This window comes from Anas acuta, chromosome 25, assembly GCF_963932015.1.
Source record: "Anas acuta chromosome 25, bAnaAcu1.1, whole genome shotgun sequence".
Taxonomy (NCBI): Eukaryota; Metazoa; Chordata; class Aves; order Anseriformes; family Anatidae; genus Anas; species Anas acuta.
In genome coordinates, this window is record NC_089003.1 from 6,149,435 (window position 1) to 6,170,095 (window position 20,661).

The 20,661-nt window shown below is 57.0% G+C and overlaps 1 protein-coding gene and 2 long non-coding RNA genes across 4 annotated transcripts; 2 read left to right on the forward strand and 1 right to left on the reverse strand.

The window, feature by feature from the left end:
• Window positions 1-9: 9 nt before the first annotated feature.
• Window positions 10-683, forward strand: LOC137844515 (uncharacterized). The gene is made up of 2 exons (XR_011089929.1): window positions 10-155; window positions 512-683. It is a non-coding gene; the product is annotated as an uncharacterized lncRNA (long non-coding RNA).
• On the reverse strand, window positions 642-20,434 carry PLEKHM1 (pleckstrin homology and RUN domain containing M1). 2 transcript variants are annotated; one of them, XM_068660948.1, is made up of 12 exons: window positions 20,358-20,434; window positions 17,222-17,303; window positions 15,372-15,619; window positions 13,341-13,976; window positions 11,402-11,735; window positions 8,519-8,759; window positions 7,146-8,042; window positions 5,147-5,292; window positions 4,864-5,057; window positions 4,336-4,399; window positions 3,618-3,775; window positions 642-1,472 (listed from the first exon to the last, which is right to left on the reverse strand). In XM_068660948.1, the coding sequence occupies exons 2-12, from the start codon at window positions 17,261-17,263 to the stop codon at window positions 1,346-1,348; spliced, it is 3,087 nt and encodes a 1,028-aa protein (XP_068517049.1). In that variant the 5' UTR covers window positions 17,264-17,303; window positions 20,358-20,434; the 3' UTR covers window positions 642-1,345. The 2 variants fall into 2 exon arrangements, with proteins under 2 accessions (XP_068517049.1, XP_068517048.1); XM_068660947.1 differs by lacking the exon at window positions 20,358-20,434 and adding an exon at window positions 19,415-20,337.
• On the forward strand, window positions 5,187-6,559 carry LOC137844516 (uncharacterized). The gene is made up of 2 exons (XR_011089930.1): window positions 5,187-5,315; window positions 5,600-6,559. It is a non-coding gene; the product is annotated as an uncharacterized lncRNA (long non-coding RNA).
• Window positions 20,435-20,661: the final 227 nt, after the last annotated feature.

Genomic DNA, 20,661 nt, shown 5'->3' on the forward strand with positions numbered 1-20,661 from the left:
GCGAGGAAGCGGCTGCTCGCGGTGGTTCCTGCTGCAGGAAGGGCCCTGCCCGGAGGCTGAGCTGGATCCGGCCTCGCCGGGGCCTCGGCCTCCGCAGCGGGCGATGCCGTCACCGGGCCCGGGGGTCCCCGCCGAGGGGTTTGTCTGCAACCCAGGTGTGGGGAGGATGCTGTGGGGTGGGGGTGGGTGCGCCCTGGGGAACCCCCGGTGTCAGGGAAGGGAGAGGGGCAGGGGAACGGAGGTGGCACCTCGCATGGGAGATGCTGAAGGACGGGGGGAGCAGGTGGGGAGGGATACGGGGCTGGGAATGGCAGCACAGGGCCGGTGCCGCAGCCCCGAGGGTGCTGAGGGCGAGTAGAGGGACTGGATGGGGACTATCCCCCGATGGGGAAGCAGGCAGTGTGTCCCACACCAAGGGACAGGGAGGCACCCTGGGGTGCCAGGAAGAGCACCCCAACAGCCCGCACTTCAGCTGGGCACCCCGCACCCACAGCAGCCCCCAAAATTGCAGGTGGATGCGAACATGGAGGACATCAAACATGGAGGCAAGGTCACAGCACTGACAGCAAACCCCTCCTGCTGAGGCACCGGCTTAGCACCCCCTGTGGAGAAGCAAACCCAGAAGATGCAAACACGGCAGATTCACTTGTTGTTAAATAAACTTTAATAATTTTTGCACCGGAGTGAGAAGAAAATAAAATGTTCTTTGTGGCCTCACAACTGGCCAAGGATTAAAATCAGCAGGCAGGGGGAGCAGCTCAGCTCTCCTCTCGGGGAAGGCCACGCAGTGCCGTGGGCTCTCCCCGCAGGCGATGCTCTGCCTGCCCCACGCACTCAGATCGCTGAAGGCACAAGTGTCACCTCATCCCCCTGACCCCGTGCTGCGGCTGCCATTAGTGCCCCCACAAGCAGGCAAGCGAGTTCTGTGCAAAACCCCTACATATAAAAATAGCAGTTTTCTGTACTGAACATCCTAAAAAACTAGAGCTTTAATCACTGTCAGTTTATCCACACCCTTGATTTGAAATCCTGACGTGCACCCGGGAAAGCCGCTGCATCTCCATCGCCGGGGGAAGCGCTGCTGGGGGATTTGGCAGCAGGTGGCTGCTGGCCCCAGCCCCACACAGCACCAGCTCGCTCCCGGCCAGCTCTGGCTCCCCTGGCTCGGCCCCTGAAGGCTGCAGGGTTCCTGGGTGCAGGAGCAGCCCCCAGCTGTGGTCATTGCTCAGCACTGGCAGCTCCTGGGGTCCATGCTCGACACCTCCAAGCGTGCCAGCCTCCGACTCTCGGCGGTCTTGCAGCTCTCGGAGAGGCCAAGTGCTGTCTTCGGGCCAATCCACAGGTGCTAGAGGCTTGGCCCCGCACCATCCGCCTCCTGTTCCTGCTGGTATCGCCGGCGGCGCTCACAGCGCGGGCAGGACTGGGCACTGGCCTGGCACTCCCGGTGGAAGACGGTTTTGCAGTTACTGCACCTAGAACAAAGCAAGGAAAACCCCATCCTGTTGGCAACATCGGGCAACGACTGTGCTTCTCCCACCAAACTGGACCTGGGGATGCTTCCTTGTTTCCCTTTCCCCCAAGTAAGTGCCTGGAGAGAGACAAGCCCTGAGGACTCGACACGTTGGCTGGCCCTGGCAGGATCCAGCCACCTGCTGGACACAAAACGGCAAGCTTTGCTAGCAGGAGCAGTAATTCATCCACCAAAAGCCCTGCCTCCAGTAAACAAAGGAGAAAAGCAGCAGCTCTGCCCGAAAGAGCAACCCCTGCACCGAGCATCAGCTGCCAGCACCTTGCTGGCTTTTTGCAGATGAAAGAGCAAGATATCAAGTGAGCTGTGAGCTTTGCACTTTGCTTTCGGAGCAGGGCAGGAGGGGGAAGAGGCTTCCGAGCACCACAAGATCAAGTAAAACGTTGCAGCCTGAGCCCCTAAACCCTGCGAAGTCGCAGGGCAGCCTGAGCCCAGCCGTACTGGCGAGGACAAGATGCGGCTCTCTGCAAGGCTTTCCCCTCTGCTCGCCACACTGGGGGCACAGCCTGGAGACCCCTGCCCTGCACAAGTCAGTGTCACAGCCTGCAGAACAGCCAGGGACATTGTTTGGGGACATGAGAGCAACCCTGGGGTTGGGCAGCCTCTGAGTGCAGCGTTTGGAGCTGGCCTGCACCAGGGCGGCCGCGATGCAGCAGGAATGTAAACAGCTGTAAATTACACCTTGTGTGGGGCTGGCTCGCGGGAGACACCCATTTTGTGAGGGGCGTTCACGAGTTATCTCGAGTAAACAGCAGTCAGTGCTAAGAGGCTGGGCTCACTTTCCTCTTCTCCCTGTCATGAGCCCCCACCTTTCTCACCTTGCAAGCAGCAGCAAAATGCAGCTGATCCGCATGCCGTGGGTCAGCTAGCTGAAATGCCCTGAGCGCTGCAAATGCCTGGTGCTCAGCTGACTGCAGACGTGCCTTGTTTAATGCCGTCAACCTGGCGCTGAGCTTCCAGCGCCACGTGAGACCTGAGCTGCATTTCCCAAAGGAAGCAGGGGCTGCCAGACAGAGCAACGGCAGAGGGAGTGCAGGATGCAGAGCAATGCGCCAGGAGACCGCCAAAATACCACGGGATGAAAATTCTGGGCTCAAACCTTGCTCCCAGCAGGCGGGTGCAAACCCAGAGTTGCTCGAGATATGGAAAGCGCCTGTGCACAGACAGACGGGAAAGCAGGATGCTGCCTGGTGCCCTGTGCTTTCCCAGGGGAATATTTTTCAGGCAGCTCCTCCTCCTCCTGCCGCTGTAGGGGGCGGGTTGCGAAGCGGAGGTTTTGCCCTGCGAGTTTCTGAGTGAGCCCCTCCCCAAAAGCAGCAGCTTCTGCCTCCACGGTGGCCTCAGGAAGCGGCTGCTGCAAATGCAAACGTCACTCGCCCGGCTGGGTTATTGTTCGGAGGCGTTTCGGTTGCATCCTGCAGCGAGTCGCGGTGTGACCCGTGCGGCTGGCTGTCACACGCGTGGCGGAGGGGCAGGAAGCTGGGTGCAGCTCAGCGAGGATGTTATTGAGCTGCCTTCCTGCTGCAAAACCCCACTCGGCCTCCCCTGACACAAAGGAGGTCGACAACTCCAGAGCCCAGCTCCCAGCACACGCGACCTCTGTCCTGCTGCCGGCGCAGCTCAGCCCCACGTGCCAGTTCTTCCCAGCGCCCACGGGCTCTTAACAGGGAAAATCAGTTCCCTGGGGACACTGTCCTCAACAAGCACCGTGCTGTCCCTGCAGCAAGGAGGGATAATGAGCGATCCTGCTCAGCCACCCTGGGAATATTTGCAGAGAAAACACACCAGGGGACCCTAGTCTTGGTGATATTTTCTGCAGCTTCTGGATGTTTTAGGAGCTGCTTTTAGGCAAAGCAAGCTCATGCAGACCACCAGCCTGTTAAGTGTCTCTGCCAGGAAAAGGTTTATAATCAGTTCTGAGCTGAACCAGTGAGACAAGGATCACCCTCCAGCTACAGCACCTACACCTTGCAGCAGGCTCTGTGCGGGAAGGATTTGGTCTCTTTAGAGGAGGATTTCGACGGAAAACACAAAGCCCAGCAGTAAACACACCCGTCCTCAGGCACAAAGCGAGGGAGACGTCACTCACCTGGTGGTGGTGTCAAACTCGAAGGGAAAGATGATGTCGCTGCGGTTGCAGATCTGGCAGATGAAGCCTCGCTGGGTGCACAGGTCACAGTTGTAGACGTGATGGGACGCGAACTGGATCAGAGACTGCAGGAACGTCTCGAAGGTGCCATCAGCTATCTGCGGAGCACAGACATCAGGCACACGGAGCCTGCAGCCGGAGCGGTGTGTGCTGTGCAAAACGCACATTGCACCCACGCTTCGTGCTGCCTATGGAGACACGGCTGTCCTCCCAAACCAACCCAAGATCCCACGTGCCTGCCTTGGGGTTTAGCATCTCAATGGGATGCCAAAATAAACCCAGAGCAGCACCCAAAAGCTGCCAGGATGGTTCCTAGCTTTGGGGTTAATGCAAAATTCTCCTGCTGTAAAGCCTACTGACCATCTCCAGAAGTTGTGACAGACGGCAGCTGGTACGGCGATGAGCAATACTGACTTAATGGGAGCTGAAACAAGTTACCGTGTAATCTCCACAGTTCTTGGAGGATACAGGTCACTTATTTTAGCCTCCAAGCTAATGTGCAAGACTTGCAGAAGGCATGTGATAACAGAAAGCAAGGCAAAAAGGAACTGAGCAGCCTGAAATCTTCTGCTGAAGAAGTGCTGTGTTCCACGCAGCGTCTCCACAGGCAGAAATGGGGATGTTCTGTACCAGCAAAACTACAATGCAAAGCTCTCACCTGCCGCAGATCAGTGACACTGTACTTGTGGGGACACTCCAAGAGGTAGTTCCTGTGATCGAGCCTTCAAACAAGCACAGAGGGGAGTGTGTTAGACACTTCAGACCACATCTCAAACAGCCTCACAGTAAAAAGAGCCCAGGCGATGCAGACTCAGTGTTACTGCAAACCTGATTTCACACCAAACAACACATCCCAAATCCTGCCATTGAAAATTGTTTGAGAGCATTTCAAAGGGGGGAAAAAATATCTATTTTCCCAGGTGTTTCCTGTCCAGCCTTGGTCAGGAAAACGATTCCTCAGTCCCATCTCCACGTGCTGCCCCACAAACAGACGGGTAACTTCTTCCAGCACATGACACAGAGGTGAAAACCAGTCCTCACCCTGATGAGACAATAAGGAGCAGGGCACACACCCAAGGGCCAGGAGATGATCCTGCCAGTACCCTGGGCACCCCCAGCCTACGGCAGCAACGATGACAGAGCAAGGTGAAACCCTGGAGCATGAGAGGGGACTCAGGGTGCTCACCGCTTGCTCAGCTCCTTCAGGGCCCCGCTGCGGCACATGATGAGGTAATCTCCAAGCAGCTTCAGCTGCTCCCTGCTCCGGAGGATTCGCCTCATCCTCTCCACATGGTCATAGAGGCTCTCGTTGACCAGCTTGAGGTCGATCAGTGGCTGGTTACGGATCTGGGTGAGGAACTTCAGCGCCTGCCGGCAGACCTGCAGCAGGAAGAGGCTGGGTGTGAGGGGCTTGCAGGAAAGCCCGGGGAGATCTCCTTGCGCTCAGCATGGATTCAGCTGGGGCTTACCCCTCGCTTGGTCAGGTCCCAGTTGTGGATGAGGCGTGAGGGGATCACCGTCTCGTCGTCCCGGTGGCAGCTGTCACAGTAGTAGAGCCCGGAGAAGGCGCAGAGCTTGGGCTTCACGAAGGAGAAGCCGATCTGCCTGGAGCAGCCTTCGGGGAGCAGACAGAAGATGGTGAGAGGGGACCCGTGCTGCCCCAGGGCCCATCACGCTGCTGCTGGAGCAGGGGAGAAGCTTTTGTGGGGAGAATGGGGCAGGGAAATCTTTGAGAGGGTCAGAGACTGGCTAAAGCACGTGACAGGACGCTGGCTGGGAGCTCCCAGCACCTTCCTGCACAAGGGGTTGGAATTCAGACCAGAATGGCCCAGCAGGAACATTCCTAAACAAGGCACCTCAACCCACCACATTTTTTGATCCATAAACTGGTTCAATTCAAACTGTTTTTCTCCTTCTTTTAGGAAAAGAGACCTGTAAGAACATCACAGTGGGCCAGGGAAGAACCAAAACCCCACCTGCCCGTTCCACCACCGGCCCCAGCAGCTCTGCCCGGTTCTGCTTTCCGCATGGCACCGCTGCAGGGAGCAGCACCAAAGCCCGGGCTCCGCACCCATGAGTGGCAATGTGGGGCTGGGAGAAGCAAAAGACCAGACCCCTCTATCACAGCAGTGTGCAACCCTGCAGGAACCTGGCTTAGGTCTCAGGGGAGGCGTGCATGGCTTTTACAGCTGCTGGAGAAGCGAGCACATCTGAGCTGGAGTCGTAAAGACAGGAAAACTCTGTGCTATTTTTACTGGGTTCACTTCTCTAAAATAACCAACAGTGTCAGTGGGTCTCCGAGCTCCAACGGGTGCAGCTGGAGGCTGTGTCTGCCCTGGGAAGAGCTGGGGCCACTCCACCACCCTCTGCCAAGGCTTTAACGTCCAGCCCTTTGCACTCTGGAGTAGCTGGAGTGCAGTAAAAAGAAACAATGGAGCTCAGATGTTGCTCTCTGCATTAAACAAAAATGCTTCTATTTCTTCTGGCTTGTCCCACTCTGACATACAAAGAACCCACTCCTGTGCCAAAAGGGTGGCGCAGCAGCAGAAGGGTGAGCACGGGCACCCTGAGCCACAGGTCGGCACTGGGTGGAAGGAGGCAGAGCTGCGGAGAAGGGCCGGCAGATGCCCAAGGAAACCTACACAAAGAAACTGGGAAGTGAGATCGGCCTTTTTGGCTTGCTGCTTCCATCTATTGGTAGGTGGAAGGTGCAGGACAGAGCCTGGAGGGGAAGGTAGAGACCAAATAAAAAAAGACTGAAAAATACCTTATAAAAAAAAAAAAGGAGATCTAGAAAAAAAACTGCTGGGGGGTACAAGAAATATAATAGAAGCAGGAAAGCAATCTGAAGTTTAATTGACTTACTGAGGTAAAGAACAAATTACACCTCCCATAGAGGTCAGAGAGCGTTATCCTATTAACCCAGCGTCACCCAGCGTGCTGGGAGGCGTTGTGCTGAAGGTCAAACGAACATTGCACAAAATTGGCTTGTCACACCCATCGCAACGTTTGCTCCTGTGCTGCATTACTGGAAAAACAGCTCTACCCCCATGGCTCGGGTTTGCCCTTGACTACACCTTCCCCACAGGTTGGGGCCACCGAATGCCCAGAAAGGGGATCCTGGGCCCCTCAGCTCCACCAGGTCCACCTGAGTTTGACTGAAGCCAATGCCTCTGCTGTCTACACCATAAATCTCTTAAGCAGGACCCCAGCAGCCCAGTTTGACCTTGGAGGCCATGCAGGGGTGTGACGGGGATCTGGTATTTGGGGACTCACCCTGTGCCCAGGGACAGCCAAAGACGCCACTGCTTTGGGATGTGAAGCCCAACCTAGGGGCTTCGGTGCCACCTGCTACAGGGGTTGGCAGCAGGGCTCAGAGCATTTGGTCACCTCGTTAACCTTAATGAACTTGACATTATCCTCCAAGACAGAGCTGGGATCCTTGTTTTCAAACCAGCCCCCGTATACCTGCGCAGATGAAGCTCTGAGAGTCCAGGCCCTTCTCCACGGGGATGGCCACCAGGTATTGCAGCAAGAAGCCGTTCTCCTTCACGATGCTCTTGAGGAGGACCTGGGAGTTGCCATCCAAGCTGCCACCCAGCGTCAGGGCCTCCTCTGCCGCCTCTAGGTAGGAGGCAAGCACCCCTCGGACCAGCTCCCTCCACGATGCTGCTTCTTCTGCGCTCTCAGCCTGCAGCTTCAGGACGGCTTTGGAGGTGATCACCTTGAAGAACGATGGTCCCCCGAGGCTGGTGTCCGGAAGAATGTCCTGGATCGTCTCTATGCCGTAACTGTTGCTTAAGATTTTGTCGTTGTTCCTCACCTTAAAGCACTTCAAGGTTTCCAGTGACAGGGAAAAAATAAAAGGGACCCATGTTTTGTCTACCTCCACGTACAGAACAGCCTCTTTGATTGCATCCAGTTCTGGTTCATGAGCTGAAGTCCAATCGAAGCTGGTCCCAGGCGCTTCGTTGTACTGGAGGACAGCAGCGGGATCGCTGCCTTCACCTCCATCTTCGGGGTACTCCAGTGTCTCCCACTCCTCCTCCTCCAGCTGAGGCCGGCACTTCTGCAGCGCCTCCCGGATCCTGTCCAGCCAGTCCTCGGCCTCGTCTCGAGAAGGAGCTCGTAGGTAGAGCTTTTTCCCCAGGAAAACCAGCTCGAAGCGTCCGTCTGAGTGCGTCAGCGCCAGCGACTCGCACCGCAGCAGCGAGTAGCTCTCAACGCAGATGCGGTCCTCGTGGTCCAGGAAGAGCCGGAGCTCCAGTGGTGACAGCTCGCAGGAAAACTCCTTCCAGATGCCCATGGCTCCTCTCCGCTCCAGGGTGCCGAGCTTCAGGAGTCCTCGGAAGGGGTTGGAAAGACCTTGGGCAAAAGCAAACGTCTCAGTATAACCAAAAGGGAAATGAGGTGGGCAGAGAAGAGCCGACAGGCAGCTCGTGGGGAGCAGCCAGAGGCATTGCAGCTTTGAGTCAGCCCTGCTGGGAGGTGCAACGGGGCAGGAGTTTGCAGGACCTGCTTGCTGCGCCCCTGTAATCGTCCCCATGCATTTGGTTTTGAGGTTAAGAATGAGAGGGATGGCATAAAAGAAATCTGTCCTGCAAGGTGGGCAGAGCCATGGGGGCAGAGGCACCCAGCGCACGTCCTCTGTCCCTAAAGGGCTTCCCACCAGAGCCACGGGGGGCTCGGCCACACTGCGGATCTCTGCCTTTTCTGGAGCTTCCAGCACCACCACCAGCTGATGGCAAGGGCTGCTCCCAGACAGGCGACCACCCAAATTCCCTGCCCAGCCCTTGAGCGCTGCCCGCAGCAGACGCGTGCTTAAAGTGGGGGTCACGCACCCATCTGCCGGCGATGCACGACGCTGAAGCCCTTTTGCTCCCGCTCGGGTGAGAGTTTGGGCTTCCCGCCCCGCGAGGAAGGCACCGACAGCCTTTCCAAGTCGAGAGCACTGATCAGCCCCGGGGCCGGGCCCTCCCCAGCACCGTCTGGCACGAAGCCGTTGATGTCAGCTGGGCTTTTGCCACTCTCTCCTGCAGAAGGCCTGTAGAAATCATCTTCCGAGATCCAGCTCTTTCTTTTCTGTTAAAAAAAAACGTATGAAAAAAGACACCTCAGCAGCAAACTCAAACCCATGCATCCACGGTGGCCCCGTGCACACCCAGCACAGTGACTTTGGCCCCCCAAGCACACCCTAGCTGCACGCTGCCAGTGAGCAGCCGTATTTTGGGGAGCGTGGACGGGCTGCCAGCTGCCCCAGCTGCCTGGCTAACACAGCTGGGGAGCTGATGGCAGGGATGTCCACGGGTGGGTGACAGAGCAAACACCACCCCGCAGGGAGGCTGTCATTGCTCGCACCGAAGAAGTGCTCAATGAGCCTGAGCTTGCAGCTGGCACCACGGCGCATCGCCTCGCCACGTCGGGCTGCTGCCTGGTTGTCCTCACGGTCCTGGTTTTGGCTAGGATAGAGTTAATTTTCCTCCTAGTAGCTGGTAGGGTGCTGTGTTTGGGATTTAGGATGAGAATAATGTTGATACCACGCTGATGTTTTAATTGTTGCAGAGCAGTGCTTACACCAAGCCAAGGACTTTTCAGCTTCTCGCTCTGTCCTGCCAACGGGCAGGCTGGGGGTGCAGCAGGAGCTGGGAGGGGACAGACCCAGGATGACTGCCCTGAACTGGCCAAAGGGGTATTCCATACCATGGGACGTGATGTGAACAATTAATGGGGGGGGGCTGGCCAGGGTGGGGGGACCGGCTGCTTGGGGGTAGGCTGGGCATCGGCCAGCGGGTGGTGAGCAATTGCACTGTGCATCATCTGTTTGTACACATTATTCGTAGTAGTACTATTATCATCATCATTATTATTTTCCTTTCTTTTCTGTCCTAATAAACTGTCTTTATCTCAACCCACAAGCTTTCATTTCTTTCTAATTCTCTCCCCCATCCCACAGAGGGAGAGGGGAGGGTGAGCGAACGGCTGTGTGGTGCTGAGCTGCTGGTTGGGTTACCCCACAACATCACCAAACCACTTTCTGTCTGTAGGTTTAGTTGGGGCACAGCAAAGTGCAATGTGCAGTGCCCCTTCAGCGCTGCTGCAGGGCTGAGAGCACCCATCTGCTGAGCCACAACGAAGCGCTGCGATTTGGAAGCCCAGAAACACAAACTGACCGCTTCTCCTGCCCTGAAGTCACAGAGGGCTCTGGGGAAGGAGCACATTCCCTGCAACATCCACATGCAAGGCCTTTGGTTCAGCAAGCATTTCTTGAGGTGAGGTGAGACACCAGCTCGGTGCAGGAGCAGGGGCCAGGAACATTATTTATTACCAGGGAGAAGCAGAGAAGACATCCAGGTCCTAGCCCTGTCTTGCAGGCGGATGCTACAAGCAACGTTCTGCTGTCTATTTGAGAAGAAAACAAAGCGGGGAAGGCAGAGAAAAAATTTGTCTCGCTATGTCATGAGGGGCTGAGACCTGAAAGCTGAAGGACGTCTGTTAAGCTGAAAGAACACAAAGCTGTAGCTGCTCCGGGCGTTTGGCTGCAAGCAGGGAGCGAGGTTGTGGGACAGGCCTCTGAACAAACACCAGGAGCAAAACACGACCCAGATCAGGGCTCCTGCAAAAGGGAGCAGCCTTGCCAGACCCAGAGCATCCCTTCCAGGGCTGTGTCCCACCAGGAAGGACCCTACCTTGCTTTCAAAGAGCCTTTTATTCTGACCACAAACCAAGTCACAGCGGGAGAGTCTGCGCCACCCTACAGGAGGGACACAAGGCGCTATAGGAAGCCTCTGTTTACTCTGGGGCTCGGAATGCAGGTTGCTCCATGAGTCATGGGAAAGCAGGAGGGGATTTCCTGTTGACACCGTATGTTATACACAGATTAGTCAGCCTGGCCCAGCGCCAGGAGGAAGCAGCGGAAATGGGATAACCGGGAAGGAGCCGAAAGGAGCCGGGACCCAAAAGAGAAACCGTTCGCGGGTGTGCAAAGAAGATCCTAACCTCCCTGGGGTGGAAGGATGAGTCAGGAGCGAGCCAGAGTTAGGCAGGGGATGGGACTGTTTGAAGGGTTTCTTAAAAGCAAAAGCAAGTGGATCGCAGAGGACTGCAAGAGGGATGTGCACTGCTGCTGAGCACCAGGGAACACCATCCTGCTTCGGGAACAGATGTGTTGGGTGAATGTTCTTCCACTGCACAACTGCAATTTATTTCCTGCCTAGGTAGTGCTTCTCCCTCCTCTTACAAGGGTGAAGGAAAGTCCGCTGGCCCCAGCCCAGGAGAAAATCCATTCTTGAGCTGTTCTGTCAGCTCAGAGAGCTGAGGGCTAGATTTGTGCAAGAGCTCATCACCCTTCAGATATCATTAATAAAACAGAAAACTTCTCTTGTTGGGGACTGGATGAGGGACAACCAGCTTGCCATGGGGGGTTTCAAATGCTTTGGAATTCTTTTTGCCAGGAAATATTTACTTCGGTCCAACACGCCCAGGATGGCTGCACGGGGCCCAGGAAGGTGTGCACGGAGCAGGGAGCACTCCCACCACCCCTTCCTGCCGATTCCCACGTTATGTGTTATTTATACCAAATGTGCCACCGGTGGCCCTGAAGATGAGAGTTCAGAGAAACTGGAGCCTACCAAAGTTGTCACCACCTTCACCTTCCTTTCCCGTTAGATTGGGAAGCATTAAAACAAGGATACTGGGGAGCGCAGCACACGAGCTGGGACACCTACCGGGCAACCCGGCAGCGGAGAAAGGAGGTACTCGGCCGCGGGGCTGCGCACTGTGTGGCCGCCCTCGCTGCTGCCGACCACACCGCGGCCACCTTCCTCCGCTCCATCGGTGCCGCCGGGACGCGGGGCTGGGACGCTGGCATCATCCTGGGGGACAGTGCGGACACTGCCCCTCTGTCTGGTGGGAGGTGGCGGTGGGCGAGCATCCTCAGAGGGCGCCGGGGGTGCTGGGGGGCAGGCGGGCTGCGGCGGGGAGCACCCCAGCACGGCGGGGACGAGCTGGTCTGGTGGGGCGTCGTGGCTCGGCTTGGCTTTGCTGAACTCAGACAGCACCCTAAGAAAGAAACAGCAGTGAGCTCGGTGCAGCTGCGCTGACCTGGACCTAGCATGTGGCTGTGCCTGGTTCTTCAGCGCCAGCCCCCAGAGCAGGGCTCAGCCCTGGCGGGCTGACAGCTCCAAGCTGCCAGGCACCAGCCCTGCCCCCAGGAAACACAAAGCCCAGCCGCCAGCCCATCACCAGCCCAAGACCCCACAAAGGATGCTTTTCCTACTGAGCTGCGTTACCGGATTTTCATTTACTTCTGACACTGAGGGGTTAATGGGCCCCCAGCCCATCCTATGACTCCTCAACACACCCCTGAATTTCAGATGTTTTTGTAACCATTAACAAGCAACTTTAAGTGGAGCTTGGCCATGCCAGATGCTGGTCCCATGCCTCTGCTGCACCAAGTCAAACTAAACCAGCCCAGCTGAAAATTCAAAACAAAGTCTTTCCATCGCGAGTTTAGTCAAATCAAGGGTGGTTCTTCCACGATTATCATAAAATGCAAAATCCTAGAAGTAGGTAACAACGCTGTTATTGATGGGGAAGTGCAGGCAAGAGCTCTAAACCTTGGGAAATAACTGAGCAATTAACCAGCTTGCCAAAAATGTCAGCTTTAAGCACTTCAAAGCTCCTCATGAGCTTGGGCTGATGTGCACCTCTTCTGGCCAAAAAAACACTTACAACAAAGGTAATGTTTCATTTACAAGTCTCCTGTTTCAGTTTGACCATTCCATTCAAAATTCTACTTTTGTTTTAGAATTTGCCTCTGTGTGTTTTTTTTTTGCTTGTTACGTGGGCATAAAGTGACCTGAAACAAGAAGGTTTTAAAGGCATTCATCCTGCTGGTCAACTGAAAGCAAAGTGTTTCTGCTTTTGTGGGAATTTCAGCACACTTGCTGTTTCAGACCAATGTGAAATGGCTGTTTGGTCGCAATCTGAGAAAGCCCTTGCCCAGCTCTGGCTCTGCCACTAAAGGTGGCCTCTTCCAAGCAAGCAGGGCGAGACGCAGCAGTTACAGCTCTGCTCACAGCCTTGCAGCCCTCTCTAAAGCCAACACCGGGCAGCGTGCAGTTGCCAAACGCCACCCCAAGGCCAGGCTCAGTCAGACAACACATCCTTCATTTTTCAGGGCAGCGGGGAAAATATTTGCTGATTACTCAGAGCTTATACAGCCTGCTGGAGATCCTTGTGCTTGCTGTCTGAGTGTTTTGCAGAAATAAATCACGAGGATGACAAACTAACAACCTTCCTCCTTTGAAGTATCTGCAGAAGGTGCAAATTAGAACCCCTTCCTATGACCAAATTCATTTCTTCCCTGCCAAAAAGCCCCAAGCGTATGCCATGGAGATGTCACATTCCTGAAAGCAGGGAGCAGCATTTTTCTGACGTGTCTGCCCTGGCAGAGAGCACAGGCACACACTTCAGTCCTCAGGTGCTCATTTGCCTTGGCAGCAGGGTCCTGGCAAGCTGTGCCAAGCTTTTCATCTTTTAACCTTTCAGGTTCTTTCCAGGAGGAAAAAGCAGCCTGTTAAAAAGGGGAGAAAGCCTTCCTGCCTATAGAGAGAAAATAAAGGGGTTAGAAATCCCACTGAAGAGGTCTGGGGAAAGACTCACTCTTGTAGTGACTTGTCCAGGTCCTCGGCAGTGGCTGTGCCCAGGTCAGAGTCGCAGGAGAGTGGCTCCTCGCTCCGCTCGGGGCTCTGGGCGCAGTGGGGCTGGAGGGCGCTGTCGGAGCCGAGGCTGGAGGACAGCTGGGACGAGCCTGTGGTGTTGAGGCTCAGCGAGGACGACGTCAGCTTGGTTTTGACACCAGCTTTGCTGATGGGCAGGATGGAGGGCTGAATTTCAATCTCATCCGATCCCGAAGACTGGGAGATGGAACCCAGCGACGCTTTTCTCCGGGGCTCGGATGTCGAGGACGTCAGGGGCTCCAGCAGCTCCGAAACAGGACACAGCCCGGACAGGGAGAGAGGGGTGACAGTCCACTCGTTCAACACTGCCGATTTGTAAGACAGCTGAAAGGTTAAGGACGTTAAGCCCTGCAGGTAGCTAAGGAGGAACTCGCACTCCTCAGCGTCCAAAAGCAGAGCCGTGGACTGGTAGTACTCAGGCAGCCGCGGCCTCTCCCGCAGCAGCAGCTTCAAGTAGCACTCCACGAGGCCATCGTTCAAAGCCAGCCTCAGCCAGGCCCGGCAGCGGCCAACGTCCGTGTTGATAAAAATGAGTTGTTCCAGCTCTGAGACGATGTTCCTGGGGCAAGAGAGAAAAAGAATTGAAGAGGAGGTGAGGGGCTGCATTTCTAGTCCATCCCGGGCTGCCAAACTGTTCTGCTATGGGAGATCAGGAGTTGGGTCAGAACAGGCAGTGGAAAATCTTTGTTCCGTGGAAAATGTGGTTTCCCACAGAGAAAAAAAAACAAACTCCTGAGTTCCTCTAAACCAAATATATTTTTGATGAGCCCAGCCATCCCTGGGGGGTGCCCCTGGGCACTGCTGCTCTGGCTGGAGACATCTCCTGTGTCTCTGCGCTTGCCCTGGACCATGGGAAGGAGATGAGGGGAAAACTCATTTGTGTCACTCATTGGTGACAACCGTATGTCCAAGTTCTAGTTCCACATTTCCCACCAGCCAAAACACAGTGGAAAGCGCCATGGCAAGCCAAAAAGCAAAGCACAAGGCTTGAGTGAAGTTCCTCAACCAGTCTCAGCCTCCTGACTTCAGCTGTTTTTTCCCCAAATCCAACAGCGACACCATGCTTCCTAATCCCCCCTGGCCCCAGCTCACACCTCTGCAGTCGACACTTCAGATGCTACAAAAATTAGAGCAGAAGTTTCTGAAGTTTTTAATCTGTCTCTCAAAGACGAAAATCTTCAAAGGGCACAAAAATATCCCCCATACCGTGTGAATCTGCTATTTTCATCCACTCTTTCATAATTCAAGAGTCGCTGATGGAGTTGGATGAGGCTTTCAAAAATACTTCTTTGTGGGTTGTTACTTTGTGTGGAAAGACTCTGCCTAGGGAGTGGCTCAAAACCCCCAGCAAGTAATGATAGTTACACACCCGAGAACTCCACAAGGTTCACAGATAAGGTCAGGCCCGATTCTCCTCTTTTTGGGCGTGGAGAAGAGAAGCACGATTGTCCCCAAAAGGTAAATGGCAGGAGGGAGACCAGGCCTTGCACTGTGCAGTCACGGTCCTCCGGTCCCACTGGGGACACCAAGCCCCCCTACACAGCCTGGTTCCCCAGAATTAAACGGGAGCATGCCCCAAGCTGGCACAGCAGTTTAACGCCTGGTGCAGGCGAAGCTTTAAGTGGTGACATTGCCTAACATCCAAATGTCACCAACCCCCCAGCACATGCTTAGAGGCCGTGCTGGTACCAGCAGGTGCCCCGTGCCTAGCCCCACAGCATCCCTCGGCTCCACAGGGGTTTTGCCCTCCTCCTCCGGAGCCCGCTGTGGTCCTGGGCAGCCCCTGCCCAGCAGGACACCCTTTGAGACCATCCAACCTTTTGGCTGTAGGGATGAAGCGTACAGGGAGCGGGAGCAAAGCAAACCCCTGTCCAGCCAGCTCCCCTTCAAATTTTGTGGTGTTTGCCCCTCTTGGTGCCAAAGGGAGGGCAGAAACCTGGGTGTGCAAACTCACCGGTGCGTGATGCTCTTCAGCAGGCCCCAAAAGACAGGCTGGGGAAGCGGCAGGCGGCTGCCTGCTTTCTTCCCTTTCCCCCCCGTCTCTGTCTTTATGTGCTTCGCCTTCAGCCCATGCACAAAGACGGCCTCCAGGGCGCTGCAGAGGGTGTTGGCGTTCCCATCGTCGCTGGTCACAACGGCATCTGAAGAGACGTACTGCTTCTGCAGCGCCTTGATCGCGCTCACCAGCTGCTTCTTGATCAGCTGCAACACAGGAGGTGCAGGCTTAGGTAGTAAGGATAAGTGTCAGGAAAAAAGGGCAATAAAAGGGCTCCAAAACTGCAAGGCTCATCCAGAGAGGCACCATGCAATTCCTGCTTTATCCACGTGCCCCGCAGAGACCAGCAGCGAGCATTACAGCGGAACCAGTCCAGCTGGGGACTCACGCTCTTGGCATCAGCGTCGATCTGCCTTTTTCAAACAAGTAATTTATGCAAATAGTTCTTCCTTTAGCTCATGTTTTGGGGCCCACTGGGTTTCTGGGGTTGCCTTTAGAGCGTGCAGCACTTCCAAAGACATCAAATTGCTTAAGAGGGTGGGGAAAAGAAGAAATCGGTTCTTTCTTTCCAGGCATTTGCTCAGGGAAAACACATGGATTAAATAAGCACGGATGATAAACAAGGAACGCTAAGGAGGGAACCCCTCACAGAAATCAAAGCCATTGTGGCAAATGCTTTTGAGAGGACAGCTTGTGTTGTTTGCTGTACTCTTCTGGGAGCCGGGGTGAGCTCAGAAGCCGTAACATGGGGATTTCACATTCCAACAGTTCTGCTTTCCTCCTCCTTCCACCAGAGTCAAAAAGAAGCAAATTCAATGAATTTAACAATTTTATGCTGGTGGAAACGATTTTTTAAATGCAGCTGAGCCCAGCTGTCTCAGTCAGCCTTATTTAAAATGAAAGCTGCACTTCCCAGCAGACATTTGGCAAACTCTGCCAGCTTGGCCGTGAACCTAGCAAGCACTTGGCACTTGGGTGTCAATCACTCAGCCCTCCGAATTCATACCCAAAGGCACCAGCCGCTGCCACTGAGCAACGGAGGGGGCAGAGCTGGGGTTCAGAGGGGCTACTCAAGTCCCAGCTCCAGAGACACTGTTCTCCTTGCAAGGGAGATGTTCAGTAACATTTTTTCAAATGACTTCTCCTCTCCAACCTTTCTCAGCCACAAATTTTCTCCTAACAAACTTCCAGCCCCAAATAGTTTTTCAGGAGGGGAAATGCACCTAAGTAAGGTTTGTGGCAGCTGTAGTTCAGGGACACATGCCGTATCCTTGATCATACCACCCCTTCCCAGCTGCCCCCAGATCTGCCAGCACAAGCAACCTGCCTGCGAGCAGCAACCGTGGGCTAACAGGATTAAAGAGTGCAAGCGATGTTATCTGTCATGCATGAATAATTCCGCTGCAGGATGAATTAAAGACACAGACTTCACTGCCGCGTTTGAACATTGCTCGTGAAATGTGTTCAGACTCCAAAGGCTGAGTGAAGGAAGTTCAGACACCCCAAACAGCCTCGGCAGCAATGCTCCTTCCGCGGGTAAGGGGCCAAGAACCCTCCCCAGCTCCTCAGTGCGCATCCCAAGGTGGAGCCTGGTGGGGTTTAACTTGCAGCCACCCACCTCTGCTCCAACTCGGACAGCCAGGCAGACCTGAGGATGCTCCGCCAGCACCAGCCAGCCTTCTCCTGCCTGCAGCGTCCCAGCCCCAGCTGGCAGCACAGCCGTGTCCAACCACGTCCAGCCATGAACTGGGGCTGCACTGGGAGCAACTGGCGCAGGCTGGGGTTCAGGGCGCATGTGATGTACTCACCTGTATGACTTCCTTGGGGTCATCGGCGTGGCTCGAATGCATCTCAGCTGCTGCTGCTCCCGGCACTGCGTTCACATGTCACCTTTGGGACAAGGAGGAGGAGCGTGTCTGAGTGCTGCTCACCTACTGGGCTCACGGGGGACCTGCCTGCCGTGCAGAGGGCACCCGGAGTCACGCAGCAGCGAGCGCTCCCAGCCAGACTGCTGCCACATTCCAGCCGGGACCAACCCAAGACCACACGGGAACAGACAGAACAGAGCGTGGCCAACAGCGAGAGACTGAGAGGAGTAATTAGCCTCTGCAGGTTAATTACTAAACCCAGTGAGACGCCAGGCTGCATGCTGGCCAAGCCACCAGTGCCGTGCGCAGGGCCAGGGACTGCTTCTGTTCTGCTCCCCTACTACCTGCAGTGCCAATCAGGCATGCAGCGAGGACAGCAAAACACCTGCATTTGGCCGGGCAGCCCGAATGATGGGACACAGAAAAACAAAGATGACATCGCCACTGTGGTGGCACAGGGGGGATGTGGAGGTGACAGCAATTCTGCCTGTCACAGAGCGGTCTGAGCAGCCACTTCAGGGCTCTCCATGCGGCTCTCAGTTGCTCCATTCAGAGGCAGATGCTCCAGCATTGCCCCTTTCCCAGCAGAACGCAGAGCAGAAGGAAAAAAACCACTGCCCTCCACTACGGGAAACCCTGGCAAAGCCAGACCGAGAACTGTCCGCTGTGCCTGAGCTGTCTGTAACAGGAAGGTGGTAGCAGAGAACAAAGAGACTTTAATTCTGATGTCTGGCCTCCTACCCAGCTCTTAGGAGCCGTCTGTCGACACCGGCGTGTACCTGGAGGCTCTGGGAGCAAAGGCGCGTGGCTGCTGGCGCGTGGCCGCAGCCCAGCTCCAACACAACGTGCTCGGGTGCTTAAATGAGCTTGAGAGAAGCTCCAGCAGCAGCTGCTATGAAGCTTCCCAAAGACTAGGGGCTGGAAACGTATTCCCTCGAGTTGAAGCACTCGCTGTGGCTTTGCCATTGAAGCAGAGGACAGAGCCAGCAGTGGACAGCGGGGTTTGGGTACGACCACGCACTTCCACCGCAAAGGCCAGTTGTGGAGGCAAAGGCGGCCCAAATCCTGTGAATCCCAAAGCCCGAGCAGCGCGGGTGGTTGGTCCGTCTTGGCACAGCCCCAGGTCAGGAGCTCTTTGGTGAGCAACTCCAGCTCCATCCCCAGCATGGCCGGAGTTCACCAGAGTTTAATAGAAAAGGAAACTGTTTTTGCCACTGCTTGTCATAAGATTTCCTCTCCCAGGATTGCGACACAGGCCGGCGGGAGCACAGCGATTACGGGAATGTTCACCTCTGGCTCCGAGCTGCTGCCCGGCATTTTGGCAGGGGGCAGCGGGTGCGGGGAGGGCGCCGAGGTGACGGCAGCAGTGGTTGAAGACCACGGGGAGCCGTCCCCATCCCTGCCCTGTGCCGTGGAGGCTCAGCCAGTGTCAGACTCTGCCCCTTTACCTGCTGCCTTCCTGCTAACGGGTCCCACAGCTCGCCCGATGCCGCCCTGAGGTTCAGCACTGCTGGAGGGACAGACACAGCTGTGGGCACGGGGTGGCACGTCTGCTGCTGCACCTGAGTGGCTCCTGCAAGAGTCAGCGCTGGCTCTGGGGCTGCCCCAGCCACCCGTGTCCCCAGCTGTCACAGCAAGGGATGATTTTGCAAACTCTTCTAGACTTGCTAAGCACAGGATGGACCCCAGCAGAGGTGTCCCCAATACCTCTGCTCCCTTGCTGGCCTCAGCTCCTCCAGCCCCAGCTCCTCCAGCCTCCCCGGGAGGCAGGAGGTTGAGGACGCACGCTACGACCAGTCCAACCAGTACATCCCAGTGCCATGAATTCACCCAGCGATCTGCTGGGGCAGCACCTCCCCGAGCAGTGAGCACAACAAACACGCCGTGTTGGCGGATCTCGCCCGATATGCTCACGGAGCCCTCGGAAAGCCACCGCCGGGTTTGGTCTCCAGGCGCACCTGGCACAGGACGGACGTGCGGGCATGGACAGGAGCACGTCCACGGCACAAACCCCACGTGGCCTCCCAGCACCCACCGCCTCGAGGGCTCTGCGGGCTGAGCAAAGCAGCCAAAGTGGAACAAAATAAACCAGAGAACAAGAAAGCAGAAAGCCAGCTCGTGTGGTTTACCTACCAAGGAAGGGAGCCCGCGGTGTGTGAGCAGAGCTGTCCGATTCCCTGAACGCAGCAAAGCGGCCCCAGGCCCCGGAGCTGCTTGTTGGGATGGAGCCTGGGCAGTGCCCCTCCGCTCCGTCCCGAAGCCCGGCTCTTCGCTCTCCCGACAAGTTATAAATAAACACCGAGTCACCACCGGCACTTTGGGCATGGAAAACAAGCGCCGAGGGGACGGCGTCAGGCGCTGACTCAAGGCCTGGAGACGGAGCCACTCATTTTCCAGGCACGAGCACGGGGCCGGGCCCCATCCACACAGGGGTTCCGGGAGCTGTGCCGGGCCGGGCAGCCCCAGCCCCGCGTCAGGACAGCTCTGCCCTGCCCTGGCTGCAGCACGAGGGAAACTTTCGGCCCCACGGCCACCCAGCCCTGCTTCAATACGGGGGGGGGGGGCCCGAAAGCCCCAGGTGTGTCCCTGCAGGCCCTGCAGGCCCCGCTGCTCCCCAGGTGCCCGCACCCAGCAGCGGGGGCCCTCAGGGCAGCGAGGAGACACCGAACCCGGCCCCTCCTGCCCCGGCCCCGTGCCCCAGCCCCGGCTGGGTCACGGCCACCGGGCCCGCGGGGAGGGCACGGCCCGGGGGGGGACACGGCGGGGGCGGCCGAGGGGAGGGCAGCGGGGGGGCCGCGAGGACCGGCCGGGGGCAGGGCAGGGCCGCGGCCCCCGGCCCCACACGGGCTCGGGCACGGCCAGCACGGGGCAGCCGCCGGGGGCTGAGGGAACCGCGCTACCGGAGCTCCCGAGGCACGGGCAGCCGGCGGGGGCTGCTGGCAGGGAACGGGGGGGGCTGGGGGCAGCGCGCAGCCCCCTCCCAGCCCCTGCCCCCAGCCCCTGTCCCCCCCCCTCAGCCCCCTCCCTCCCCAGCCCCCTCCCCGCCCCCCCCCGGCCCGGCCCCGCCCCCGCTCACCGGCTGCGCGCTCCCGGCCGGCAACCCGGAAGCGGAGCCCGCGCGCCCCGCCCCGCCCCGCCCCGCCCCTCCCCTCCTCACCCCCCTGTGACGGTGGCGGCAGCGGGGCGGGGCCCGAGGGCGGTGGGGCCACGCCCCCAGGGGCGGGGCCAAGGGGCGGGGCGCGCGGCAGCAGCGCGGGAGCGGGAACGGGGAGGTGCGCGTGCAGGGACGGGCACATGGACACGTGCACACACACACACGTGTACACATCTACACACATGGACATGCAAACACCACACACACGTACACACAAGCACACACG